Source organism: Scophthalmus maximus, chromosome 10 (assembly GCF_022379125.1).
Source record: "Scophthalmus maximus strain ysfricsl-2021 chromosome 10, ASM2237912v1, whole genome shotgun sequence".
NCBI lineage: Eukaryota > Metazoa > Chordata > Actinopteri > Pleuronectiformes > Scophthalmidae > Scophthalmus > Scophthalmus maximus.
This window is the reverse complement of record NC_061524.1, coordinates 5834237-5847995: the sequence shown is the minus strand read 5'-3', so window position 1 is coordinate 5847995 and position 13759 is coordinate 5834237. Positions and strand designations below refer to the sequence as shown.

The 13759-nt window shown below is 44.8% G+C and overlaps 1 protein-coding gene across 1 annotated transcript; it reads left to right on the top strand.

The window, feature by feature from the left end:
- Positions 1–6466: 6466 nt before the first annotated feature.
- kcnk18 (potassium channel, subfamily K, member 18) lies at positions 6467–13746 on the top strand. The gene is made up of 3 exons (XM_035606926.2): positions 6467–6757; positions 7003–7149; positions 11048–13746. The coding sequence occupies exons 1-3, from the start codon at positions 6529–6531 to the stop codon at positions 11857–11859; spliced, it is 1188 nt and encodes a 395-aa protein (XP_035462819.2). The 5' UTR covers positions 6467–6528; the 3' UTR covers positions 11860–13746.
- Positions 13747–13759: the final 13 nt, after the last annotated feature.

Sequence of the window (13759 nt, the reverse complement as noted above, 5' to 3'; positions counted from 1 at the left end):
ACGGCACGGACTCCTCAGAACGATCTCTGTGTCTGGCTCGGAGCTCGGCTCTGTAGGTGGCAGCAGTCGCAGTCGCTGATTGTGGTCGACTCTGGCGACGGGGCCAAAACATATATCACTTTTACGATCCTTAGTAGCAGTTCATCATTTACCTAAACGTGAGTGTTACACATTCGAAAGTGATTCAATCCAGCCATGTCTCCTCTAATCAAAAAACGCCCTTTTCATTTCACTTCTGTCACATAAAAGATGTCCTTGAAGCTTCATTAGCTTTCAGCGTTTCCTTTTTCTTCTTCCAGATCTGTTTTGCAGATATTATAAAGAGATAAAGTGTGTATAAAGTCTAAGTACCTCTTACCGCTGAACTCCTGACACATATTTTTCATTAAGACTATGCGCCGAGGTATGAACCCGAAAGTTTTGATGGTAGCTCATGTTCTTCCTCTTCATGTAGCTGGTTGTGTTTATGATCTTAATAATTATCACCCAATCGAAAAGCTACTCTACCTAATAACAATTTCAGGAGGCCTAATTAACAGTCCAAGGTGTGTGTGTGTGTGTGTGTGTGTGTGTGTGTGTGTGAGTGTGTGAGAGAATTCCTAGTGATTGGCATTTTGCCTGAGCGTTGTGCTGCAAATGATGAAGCTTGGGCCTACAGGATATTTCTCATTTCTTTACAACTTCAGATAATAAACTTCAGATAATAAACAAGGATTCATTTTCTACCAAGTGTTGAAATCGCTGTTGTAGGGGAGTGCCAATTTGGCGTCAGTCATACATTCAGCGTCCATATACAATCAGAGTCCGCCATGGTCGGCCAACACATTTAAATACAGATGCATCACTCAAATTCACACTGAGACCTTTGTTTACTTTGTTTACTTGGAATCCAACACAGCGAATCACATCTTTATTGTCTGTATTGTAGAGAAATACATTTTAGAGCAAGAAAACCAACAACAATATGTTAAAAAAAAAGTATTCAGTATTACTGAAAATTATTTTGTGCTCTCTAGTGTCAATGATAGGGGGATATGGTTAGGGCAGGAGGCAGACAAAATAAAATGAAATAAAAAACTATCAATCTAATATCTAAATTGTAATTCTACATAAAAAAATACATATTGTACTCTGTTTTTCCTAAACTGGTGTAAATGCGGGTTTACTTCTTAGTCTTTGTATTGTCCTCATTAAGGATGATGCCTATTTTAAAAGCATATGACAAATGCAGCAGAAACAACTTGTCAATTGAACAAGTTGAAAGACAAGAAGGTGAACGGTTCAGTCTGTAGGTTTTTGTGACATCTAGTGGTGAAGTTGCAGATTGCGACCAACTGAACACCTTTATATGTCACCTGTGGTTTATGCAAATTGTAATAGTATTTTTTGGGCCCAATTTCTGATATTTTATTGTCTATATTAACATTGCTTGATTAAGAAAAAAATTATGAATTCAAGTATATGCTTTTTATAGATTTTAAAGCACAACACTGTAATTGCAATCAATCTTGAATAATCTTTACTGACAATATGGGCAGGAAATGATGTGACTTTTTGAATTTAGTCATCATCGAGGGTTCTTAACAATGCAGGTGTATTTCCTGTAAGATTTCATTGAGGGTGTTAACGTTGTATTTTTAAAATGACATCGTACATTTCACAGCATCTCACTGCATCTTATTGTCGTCGACCTCTTCTCATACGAATCTTGTATTCAGCAATTTAATATACTTAATAATAATAATAATAATGCTGAAGTCATGAGTCAGTATCACCTCTTCACCAGCCAACACCAAAGGACAAACTAACAAACATTTCTCCTCATTAGTGAACCGTAACACTGCCATTATTTTTGTATTATTATTTATGTTTATGGTTTTTATTTTTTCCTTTATTTTTCATAATTTCTTTAATGAATACCTGTGTGAAAGCCTTTTCAATGCTGCCTGTATATAATTCAGCGAGGAAAATACAAAATATATCTTTATCATGTAATGATTTACCTTCACAATTTTTTTGTTTAGACAAAAATAAAAAAACTCTAAAGATATTTGATCTAAAGAAATAATCAGAATCCGCCTCTTCAGCTCATTAAAATGCCCGAATGGCCAGGTATAACGCCGAGTTACCTGAAATCTGAAAAGCAGACACATAATTACAGTTTGCACAACTGAAACAACAACCTGGACATTTGTAACGGGACTAAACCTAAAAAAATGACAATTTAATTTGCATGTAATCACATTTCCAACTTTGCTATTGTTCAGCTCACCGACACGGAGTGTGACGCTGAAATATTTGTGTTGAAATTAAAAAGAAATCATTCATACATATGAAAGTCTGGGCTCCCGTGCCAGGGGACTTTGGGTATCGAAGGTTGTGGGAGGGAAACATCATCCGAATTCCTGGAAAGCTGGAAATATGTATAACATTTCAGCACCAGATGAGATGAGTCGATAATAAACCTGTAGGGCCCTCGTGTGGCCTCTGAAGGAAACACGCACCGGCTTCATCGAAGGCTCGGAACGTGGATGAAAAGATGGTCTTGGAAGATATAGACCAGGTCCCTTATATTTATCAAAGCGCTGAAAGTAACATTGTCAAAAGTTAAAGGTATAGTAAAAATCCTTCGCCTAAGATTTCTTGGCTTGGTAAAAGCGTAGATGGAGCCAAGCATGGCCCTGTTTTCTGTGTTGTAATAATAACAATTACAAAACATTTGCTGAGGCAATATCATTACAAATGGAGTATTTTAAGTCCAAACATTCGCATTTTAATAATTCCTATGATGTTACACCATTCCTTTTTTTAAACTTTATTTTTGCATTCATCAGTTTGTTTTCGATTTCAGCCAATTCTCTGCCATCCTTGTTTTTATATTTAGCCTATCCATTATAGTTAATAATAATTATGTTATGAATAGGTCGTGTTAGATATTGGGGAAACTTCACCGTTACCCCATTCACTGAGTAAACCCCTTGTGTCTTCGCTTCAGGGCCGGGTCGCCCCTGCACACGTGCGGCACTATGACGCGCTCGAACAGCGTGACCCGCGTGTTTCGTGCCGGAAAAAGCTGTCCCGTGGCATCTCCTTCTTTTAAAAGTAATGACCCCTAAAATAAGCACCGAGCGATATCGCAGTCCTGAGTGGCACTTTCTCCGAGTTCATCTCGGAAATAAATCACAGCAACACAAACACCGATGACTCGCTTTGCCTTTAAAAGCCTTCGTCGGAGACGCGGTGTCCAGGGCCGCCGTCACCGTGCCGCCCCCTCGACCGCGTTGCCGTGGTGCGCTGTCACCGGTGAATAACGCGAGCAGTCGAGGCCGGAGCGCGGCGACTCTGCGTCGGGCTGTTTATGTCGAGCAGCTAGAATGTTTATTCCTCTGATGCTGAGCAGACGCGAGGGAGCGCACGGTGGATGTTGGCCACTCTTTCTTGAAGAGTGGCCAACATCCACTGGACCACCCCGCGCGCCGCTGCACGCTTGCCTCCGTCACGCCAATTATGGTCATTGTTGCTTTAAGCTGGGGGACTGCTGCGGCCAGAGAACACTGCAGACACTATCACCAGCTCTATCCAGGCGAAGCTGCCGCCCTTCTCAGAAAAAGAAACGTAACGGTGGATAATCATGAACAATGTTCGCTGTGGCATCAACTGAATCTGATCTTGAGCAAACTGTCCAACTCTCATTATTAAGTTGTAGGATGCGACTGTAAGAGTGAAGTATGTTGGCCTCATTCACCTATTTTATTATCATAATCTCTAATCGTGTAAAATAGAAGCACATCGCTGATTCCTTGATCTTTTTGCTCGTCGACAGAAAAACTGCAAATCGACTTTGAATTTTGAAAGAGTTTGCGGCTGATATGTTCCTCCGAATTACTTTTTCATGATCACCAACACATTCCCTCAGTGTGGACAGGTTGTTGTTGTTGTTGTTGTTGTTGTTGTTGTGTGGAATATACTATTCATACATATACAGTGGTTCCTTTGCGAGGCCAGAGTAGGTTAAGTTAGTAAAGTAAGAACAGGCAGAAGTCTAAGACCTGGGGGAGGGGGGGGGGACAGAAACCACCCAGCGCTGCTGTAATATATGGCGGCGTGGTAACATATGATAAGTCCACCCCAGCTACAACGATAATAATACCAAATGAAGCTCTAGGTTCAGTCAGCGGACGACTCTCCTGCATGCTTCAGTCGTACTTTGGTTCTCCATCCTTCTGCCTTTCCTCCTCTCACTCTTCTCAGTTTCTTGCGGTCATTTCAGCGATCAGTTGCTCGAATCTATCAAACGGCGCCGCGCACACACCTGGCTTCTCTTTTATAGTCTATCAGCTGCTGTCTTTTTAAATATGATTCTCTCTCTCTCTCTCTCTCTCTCTCTCTCTCTCTCTCTCTCTCTCTCTCTCTCTCTCTGTCTTGGTTCTCCCATCCTGCCCTCCACCAACCCATCGCCGCGAAGACTCATCGGATTCATCTCTTTTCACCCTTCATCAGTCTCAGCAAGTTATCAACCACCATCACCACCAGTGTCTGGACTCCGGGGGGGGGTCAGATGCCCTTGACTACAGTATATCTCCCCCTTCAGTCTAAGCGCTAAGGACTCTACCAAGTCCTCACATTTCAGCTGTTACTGTAAATCTGTAGTGAACTATTAATCTTCATTCACGTGTCCCACTAGATTACGCTACTTTAGTTTAGAGCACAGTTTAAAACACTGTTACAAAATTCTTTACAAGTCAAAACAAGTGATATAAGTCTAAATCAAAATGAACTAAAATGCTACCCGGTACAGCACATACTATACAGTCCCCTTGCATGTAATAAAGTGGCACCAAATTGTATACACTCATAAAAAAAAAATCAGTCTGCTAAATAAAAAAATAAATACACAACAGAGATTTGAGTCACCCCACAGTAAGCAGGGTGACTTTGCCCAGAGTCAGTAACAAGTTCATAGGCGCAGCATCCCAAATATAATGCCCCCGGCATGTTTCATAGTCTCAAGGTATTTACAGAAAGAGACCCCAGTTGTCGGATGACTCTGACCCACAACATGCCCTCGCACATGGTTGGATAAATATAGAAATCCTGCAGCACCTGTTGCTCCCGATGCTCCATAGACGGCAGGACCCTTTGTTATTTTAAGAGATTAGAGGCACTTTATTGCTTTTTGCAAGATGATAATGATGAGTTATTTCAATTTAAGATGAAGCCCAATTATAACTGGTATCTTGGGACCATTAAAGTTAAGACAAAGATATGCATATCTTTTCAAAATAATATGAAATGAATGGATGGTCCTCCGTCTACCTACGGTCTGGGCGATGACAACTTACACGTTAGGTACACACCGACGTACGTGTGGCTTCAAAAGGGCAACGGGAGTCGGCGGCAGAGAGGCCGAGGAAAAGGGGAAACAGCGGAACGGCGCTCGAGCATCACTTGCAGGTGTGTTTTAGAAATGTTGATTTGGTCGGACCAGTGTTCATAATGGGACAGGAACATGTGAGCGGTCTTGTTGTCCTCGGCGTCAATGTAGAACTCGCTCAGAGGCGGTCATATGATGACCTAACTAACGCCAGGACATGTGTGCCTCTGTCGAGCTTCCTGCAACTGCTGAACATGCCTGTTTTGTGCTGCAATATATATCAAAATATATATATTTCGCAGTGTTTTTTTTTAAGCTTTGCAACTTCTGATTTTTGTGTCTAATTGTATTCTTCTGTTTTCTCATTTATAATTATTCATTCATTCATAGTCTACCGGTCGCAGGGGGTCGCTGGAGCCAATCCCAGCTAACATTGGGCGGGGTTCACCCTGGACAGGTCGCCAGCCTATCGCAGGGTCCCGGAGAGAACCCACGCATACACGCGGAGAACATGCAAACTCCACACAGAAAGGTCCTGGTTGGTTTGAACCGGGATTCGAACCCAGAACCTTCTTGCTGTGAGGCGAAGGTGCTAACCACTACACCACCGTGCAGCCCATTCGTAGCTATGATCTTTTAAATTTGCATCAACAGTAGCAACATTGATAACTAAAATACAATTCTTTAGTTTATGTTAGTAAAGAAGGTTGCACTTAAAAATTATGGTGTGTGTTGTTGTTGTTGTTTTAACTGTTCTATATATATGCTATATATATAGGGGGGTATTGGGGTCACGTCTTGGGCAACCAAATGGCACGCAGCGGCCCTGTCAGTCTGTTTTCGATAACTGGGATTAAACTGGTCCCATGTCAGTCTTGGTCTGATGATTGACTTCCGCTCCTGGACCCCCAGGGCCCCACGGAGGACAGGGAACAGTCATTAACGGATCTCCCCAGAGGCCTTATCCCAGTGTTTGTAATGTGGGTGTGTGTGTGTGTGTGTGTGTGAGATGATGATGATGTGCTGCGTTCACTGCCTCAAGCAGCTGCCTCGCACACTGCTGGAGCGCAGAGCTGAGCTGACGGACGCGCAGACTGTAGGAGCTGTGGTGGAAGCAGGAGAAGAAGAAGAAGAAGAAGAAGCAGAAGGGGAAGATGTCAGTGGCGGCGAGGAAAGGACTCAGCGCTAAAGACGAGTCCAAGAAATGCGCGGCGCGTTTGTGGAGGCTCTTTCCTCACCTGCTGCTGTGTCTGTCCCTGGTCGCGTACGCCGCGCTGGGCGCGCTCGTCTTCGAGCGCATCGAGGGAGGGAGCGACTCCCCGACCCAGGAGGAGTACTGTGAGTTCCTGGGTCAGCTGGTCAGCGACGTGCAGAACCTCACCGGTAAATGGCCTGTGCCACAACACGTTCGCTAAACCTTTTGCTCTGGACTTGTTTGTGCTTGCAGGCGGAATCCGCGGCGGGTAGCGCCAGTTGGACCAAGGCGTGCGTAATCCCGCGCCACAGCCCGTTTAAATAAAACAACAACAACATAACAACCCCATAAATACGTGCATTAATAATGGATCGTCATTGCCAAAGCCCACCTTTTCATGTGCTCCACCTCAGTGCGTGCTCTTTATTTCCAGGTAACGCCTCCTGCACTCATCAATGCATAGTGAAGCAAGTGGAGATTAAAATGCGACGTGGCTTCAAGTCCATTTGGTTCCAGAGACCTGACCGGTGGGATTTCTTCGGCTCCTTGTTCTTCTGCTGCACCGTATTCACCACAGTCGGTAAGTCAGCAGAGTTACCCTGCATAAATATGATAGCACATGTGTATGTGTGTGCGTAATATGTGCACTGCAAATACCCAGTATATGCACTGGGGTCGTAAGGTCGCACATCTTGTATGGACGAGAAGGCGGCGGGTGCAGCAGCCGGGTTGTCACCAAATAAAGAAAACATTGCTCAATGTGTCCTTGACTTCTCGGATTCTGAATTCCAATGATGTTATGTCCTTACATCATAAGTTATATACATTATGATTGGAATGAAAAGTCAGATTGCCATCCAAGAAGTTTGTGCGGCGGGGAAAAAGTCATCATCAGATTGCGAAAAAGTTGTTAGGTCGGAGTAAGGGAGTGGACACCAAGCGTCCCACGTCTCTCCGGGCTCATGGGAACTCCAGCAGGCGCTGCTGTGACGCTGACCTTGAGCAGTTGGTGGTTTTGGGAGAGCCACTTTTAACTTTGTGGAACATTCTTACATGTATTGCAAAAGCTGCGTGGCAAATTATTCAAAGGAGCTTAGGCCAGTATCAAGGCGTTCATATGCTCTTTATCCGACAGTGACGATAAACACCCGGTGGCTGTGTGTCTCAAAAGACGGTTCAGGATGCGTCATCGGCTTTTATGCATGCCGTTGTTTTTTGAGCTTGTATATTATACACTTGGCTAATGTTGCATTAGTGTCTCTCTAAGAAACACTCGGAGGGTCCGATGTCCCAGCCGCACTTCAACGTATACGGCACATAGTTCCGCCTGTGAAAGCAAACCCTCGTGTGACACTGCGCCATTATTCACTCGCCACCCTCCTCCTCCTCTCCGAGACGTTTTCACCACTGCGCTGTTGTTTCTTGTGGTTTGGGGCACTTTGGTACTAATGACTGTGTGCTCTGCTCCTCGTGTCGACGTCGCCACACAGAAGAAGAACAAAAAGCTTGCTTTACGTACTGCTGTGGCTTGGTCTATGCGTACCAAGCAGTCAGCCAAGTGTATACATGTCGGGAGGTCTGGATTCCCCCCCCTCACATTAACACTGTGCAGCGCACAACAGCCACTGGAACCTCTGTTTACTTTCCTAGTAAACGTGGATCACACCGTGAGCCATTTGATTGGAGGAAGGCGAAGGGATTTCGAGCCAACTTTCATTCTGGGCGTCGCCAGGAATCATTTGGTGAACCTGTTAATGAACTGCCCTGATCAATCTGTGCTGCAGTCGAGAGGAGGATTAGCAAGTTGAACCGAGATTGCGCAGGGGAAAATCTATCGCTACACTAATTAATAGTTGAATTGATTGTGAGTCTGGTTCCCTTTTAGCTCTGCGAATACTTTGAGCATCTTTCAGTCCAGCGTTGTGGTTTGACGAACTGCGGCTGCACAGTTGTTGGTTCACTCTCATCACTCTGAAGCGGCGGTAGCAGCTGTTCCAGAGATACATTTCTGATCAAGTGTGCACCACCTGCTCGGCAGTGACATGGAGAAGACGGACAGTGTTGGGGACGAGCACCGAGCAGCTTCGAGTCCGGTGTAATACGTTTTTTCTCTCAGGAGCAGGTGGAACCACAGAGCTGACAGAGAGGGGAAGATTCACCGCGGGGCCAGAAACATGACTCAAGAAGCAGCAGGCCAGACTGGTATCATTAATCCCGGTGCGGCCGTTTTAAGACAAATGGACATGGTGACTAAATTGGGCAACGCCTGCTTAATGAGGCAGCTTCCTGTTAACTCTGGACACCTTCGTGATTCTGTTCGCCAAATCGCTCGCCGAAACCGTTCAGTACTTGACCTGGGCTCTGACCTGCGTAGTGCCCCTCTGTGAAGCGAATCGGAGTGGAACAACGTGTATTCCTCGTCACCAGAGGACAGTTGAATTTGGCAAAAAATATTCACTGTTCATTTTGTGATCTTGAAATTGCAGATACATAACTACTGCATTACTAACTCTGCCGTAGACCAACAAGCTGAGATCCTTAACAAAAGTTTAAGGCCGCCTTACTTCCATAAGTGGCCTGACTGTGTCTCACGATCAGATGGCAGCTGTTTTTGGATGGTTGTGATAATTGGGTCCTGACAGGCCCATGGCCGCTGTGTGCCGGTCCCTGCGGTGCCGACGCCCCATTCACAGTTTGTCAGACGACGCATCTTGCTGGCATGAAAATAGATTGAAATGCCTTTATTGTCAGTATTGTTTGTTTTAAAGTAAAAAGTCCCAGTTGAGTTTTCTTGGATTCTGATGCCTCTGTGCCTCATCCCAACTCCAGGGAGTTCTCCAACTCTTCATATTCATCAAATATCTTGTTGGCCTTGTTTGGCAATGTTCAAGTATTTGCCCGATTGGAACAACTCGACCATGAATCCACCGTGGCTCAGCTTTAATTTGTACGTGCACTTACTGTACCGCCCACAAATCATACGGCAGGGAAACATCTTAAATGAATGTAATCCCCCCCCCCCCCCCCCCCCCCCCCCTTCATGACTGAACCCCCCCATATTGAAGTAGTGTGAGGGGATAAACGTTGACATGTAAATGACCTCACTGGCCACCGTCAGGTCCAACTCTGCTGTTGATGCTCTGATTATTTCTTCTCTAGCAGAGACCAAGAGTATCTTGTTAAAAGAGATTAGAACCATGTCAGTTTGCAGTTGGCTTGACTGAAATATCAGCACAACTGTGCCCAAGTCCTGAGCAAGTAGGACGGCTGTACAGTCATTTGTACAGTATGCAAGCTTGGCGCCTTGAAATTCAAATCCATTATCAAACGTATCCACATGTCTTAGTTTGATAGCATTTCCATTTCCAGATTTCCTTGTCAGTGATCTATTTGTCAATAATACTCCTCTATGTTTTATATGATACGTCAATTAAACTATTTACTTCTACCATCTGGAGGTTGATTTTTTTTCCTCTTGGCACAATTTGATGTGTAAGAACGCTGAGATGATACATTAGCGGGTCTGTTACTTTCACATACATTATATAAGTGGTTAAGGGAAGCCAGCTAATGGCTAATGGTCTCGCAGCAACAGGAAGACCACAAATCACTGAAGCACGGGCACTCTCGCAGCAGAACGCCGCTCGCTTCACCACAAGAAGCTGATTAGACGTTGCTCGGGGTTAGGGCCACTCTGTTCTCTGCGATGTCTTGTCTGTTCGGAACTTCATTCGTGCGTCATGATGAGGTTTCAAAGCGAGGCCTGGTGGGATATGCTGTAGATCCTTACATACATCCATCCAAGTCTTCCAATGGGAAATGGTCGTGACGAGTCATTGTTGTTGTTGTTTTTGACGCCTTTATTAAAACAGCGCCCATATGCAATTGTGATACTCCTCCACCACCAGCCCCTCCCAGGTGACCAACCACAGGGCCATCAGTTCACTTCAACGGAGTTGCTTGGATATGTATATATATATATACACATGGACGAAATAAAATAAAATAAAATGCAGTCAGGTTGGCAAAATACAAACTTTTGCCAAAAGCTTTGTCGGTTTGCTTAGTGCAGCTTTGAAAGTAAATGTCTTTTGGCCACTCAACACGACCTCAGTGTCTGTGTGGCGCACCTTGAGGCATCTCTTCAAGTTTGCGATATTCTTCCCAGCGACTTAAAAGTCGCAGAGCTTCTTCTCCCAACAGGTTACTCGAGGCACACGTTCCATTTCGAATGATACTGTATGGTAATTTAATCGGTCATTCTGTAAAGACGCCCGTTCTAATCACGTGATCGTCTCGTCTTCACTGTCTAAGAAAAAAAGGCGTTGATATATTTTGTCACAATTTGCATTAATGAAATTGACAGCAGTGTTCAAGTTGAATTCATATTTGTGATTTGTGCCACAGATGTCTGAAAATCCCACCGTTGCCTCTGCTCTACATTACTAACGTGTCCATCTTCTCTCTCATTGTTGCAGGTTATGGGGAGATCTATCCGGTTACCCTTACTGGTAAGGTGGTGTGCGTCTTGTATGCCATGGTGGGCATCCCTCTCATGCTGCTGGTCATTCTCGATGTGGGAGACTTCCTCGCCATGTTCATGTCCAGAGCCTACGTCCGCATTCATACCCTCTGCAAACTCCTCCTCTTCCCCACCCGGTCACCGTGGAAGGCTCAGGAGAAGGCGGGGACCATGGAGGACGGCACCTTTGTTGACATTGTGCTCCGGGAACCCCTCGACATCCGGCATGTGGTACGAAGCCAGGAAGATGTGCGGCACAAGTCCATCCAGCTCCAGAACAACAAAGAGATCTTCGAGAAGATTCTCGCCAGGGAGAACTTACTCAGAAAGAGCCCACTGCTCCGGGCCTTCTCCTGCCCGGAGCTAAACCGGCTGCCGCTGCCACCCAAAGGATATGTCATCTGGGACTTCACAGGGTTAGGGGACGATATGGAAATGCTGGATGTGCCCTTTGTGCTGATCCTTTTCATCGTGTTTGCCTACATTTTCTTCGTGGGTCTGATCCTGCCGTTATGGGAAACTGAATTCAAGGGCTTCGACCCCTACTACTTCTGCTTTATTACGCTCACTACCATAGGTTTTGGCGACATTGTGCCCCATCACCCCAAGTTCTTCATGCTGACCTCACTCTTCATCATTGCTGGCATGGCCATCATGTCCATGGCTTTCAAGCTGGGCCAAACACGAATTGTGAGCTGCTACCGCCAGGCCATCAAGTTCATCAGCAGGGGAAACGCAGTGACTTTCAGGAAGGAAGAGAATGACTAAGTACATCAAGAGAATCTCCTCCTCCTGTCCAAGAGATGTGCAGGCTCACAGTCCAGGCCTTGAAACAAAACGGCTGTCTGTGGGAACTTTTCCCAGTGAATGAATTCTTTGTGCTGGTTGTTCGGTGATAAGCATGGGCAAATTCTAAAATTTGCATGTGCCGCTTTTGCCCCGTGACGGAGGGTGATATTTAAAATGGTTCCTTTCAAGAGGAACTTCAAACTCAGCATATCTTCGTGGATGCAACATCATGCCGAGGAATGACTAATAGTTTTGCTGCAGCAACTGCAATGCTTTCAAATGGTACCGCAGAGGACGGACACAGTGACGTGGTGTTTGCTTTTAGGTGAGAACTCTGGATTTCATACTCAGTGCTATAGGAAAATCAAATAAAATGGGGCTTTTAGGTTCAGTTTTGTTTGTTTCTATTAAACTTAACTCGAGCACACAATGTCAAATGAACACGGCTTCACGCGCAGTCAGCAAATTCTACATCTTCACAGCTGTCATAGCAACCATAACGTTGGGCGGGGGTGAGGGGTCTGTACACGGCCGGAACAGGATACTGACGCATGAGTCTGTCCTGTCCACGTTCCCTGGCGCTCGCTGTAGATGTAGTTCATATTGCACCGAGGCTGTCAATGATTCCTATTCCCGCCGTAAATGGACAAAACCATAATGATAACCTCAGAATTAATCCAATGGCGCCTTTAGTTTCTGTCGCTGTGTTGTCGTCAGTTAAAAGCAGCTCGCACACATTTGGAAGGAAGGGTTTGTAGGATCAGCTTAAACGATTCAATTGCCACTTTCATTCAATATGTCAGGTTCTTCTTTGGGGGCACACTGCGGAGGCCCTGTTGTAGTGGTGCTAACAGAGCACAAGATGGTGCTGCTGTTAAAACCATGAAGCCTCACGGTCGCTGTCAGACGGGATCTCTAACCGCTCCAACGCTGGCAGGTTTTTCCATGTTTTATTTGTCTGAGTAATATTAATAATCAGTGAGGGCTCCCCTTTCTCTCGTCCAACCTCCCAGTCGAGAGGAAAAGGATGTGCCGCTTGTTTGCCGAAGCATTAAGGGAGCTTTCAGGGAGAAATTAAAATATACATTATGTGAAACAATGTTGTGAAAGAAAAACCTCACACAGCCAGACACAGATTTATGACAACGTTAATGTTTGCTGCAGTCTATTACATGCTTTGCTTCTCTAGAACTTGTCGTCTAGGTGATTTTTTTGGACACTTTCTTGACACTAGTAGCCAATCTGCTGCTTCCGCAGGCTGTACATTGAGCCCCGGAGAGAACAGATGCCAGCAGGGCGGCGGAGTTTGCCATAACCAAATAAAAATAACAGGTCTCGCTAGTTTGCAAAGAAAAAATTGAAAAGCCTTAAAACAAGAAACGGCCATAGCACATTGGTGTTTTAACCGACAGTCTCCATCAGAACAGGTAGACAAACAAAAAAAGGAAGTGGTGTCGGCTGACATGCAAACAGAGCCGCAGCCGCAGGTGCAGCCAAGACAGTGGGTGTGAACACAATTATGTCAATTATGTGTCAACAAGGCAACGATATCTTAAAGGTTATCAAGTAGGAAAATGCTCCTCGCATGTCTGGAAAACATATATAAAGAGATGATTTATCGGTGTGAACACCACGACTTCCGTGCAGCGAGGAAAGAGGTGATCAGGAAACAAAGATTAAATTGTGATTACATTTTCTTTTTCATGCCCTGTTCGATAAATACATAAATGTGGACTTTAAAAATATGTTCAACCTCTTCAATTCCGTTCACAACATGCTCCTGGGAGAATGAATTGGGATTTTAAAAAAATGTTCTTCTTGTGCTTTTGGTTATGAAAGATTGTGAATAAAGTGTTGCACATGCAGCTTTGAGTTGTGT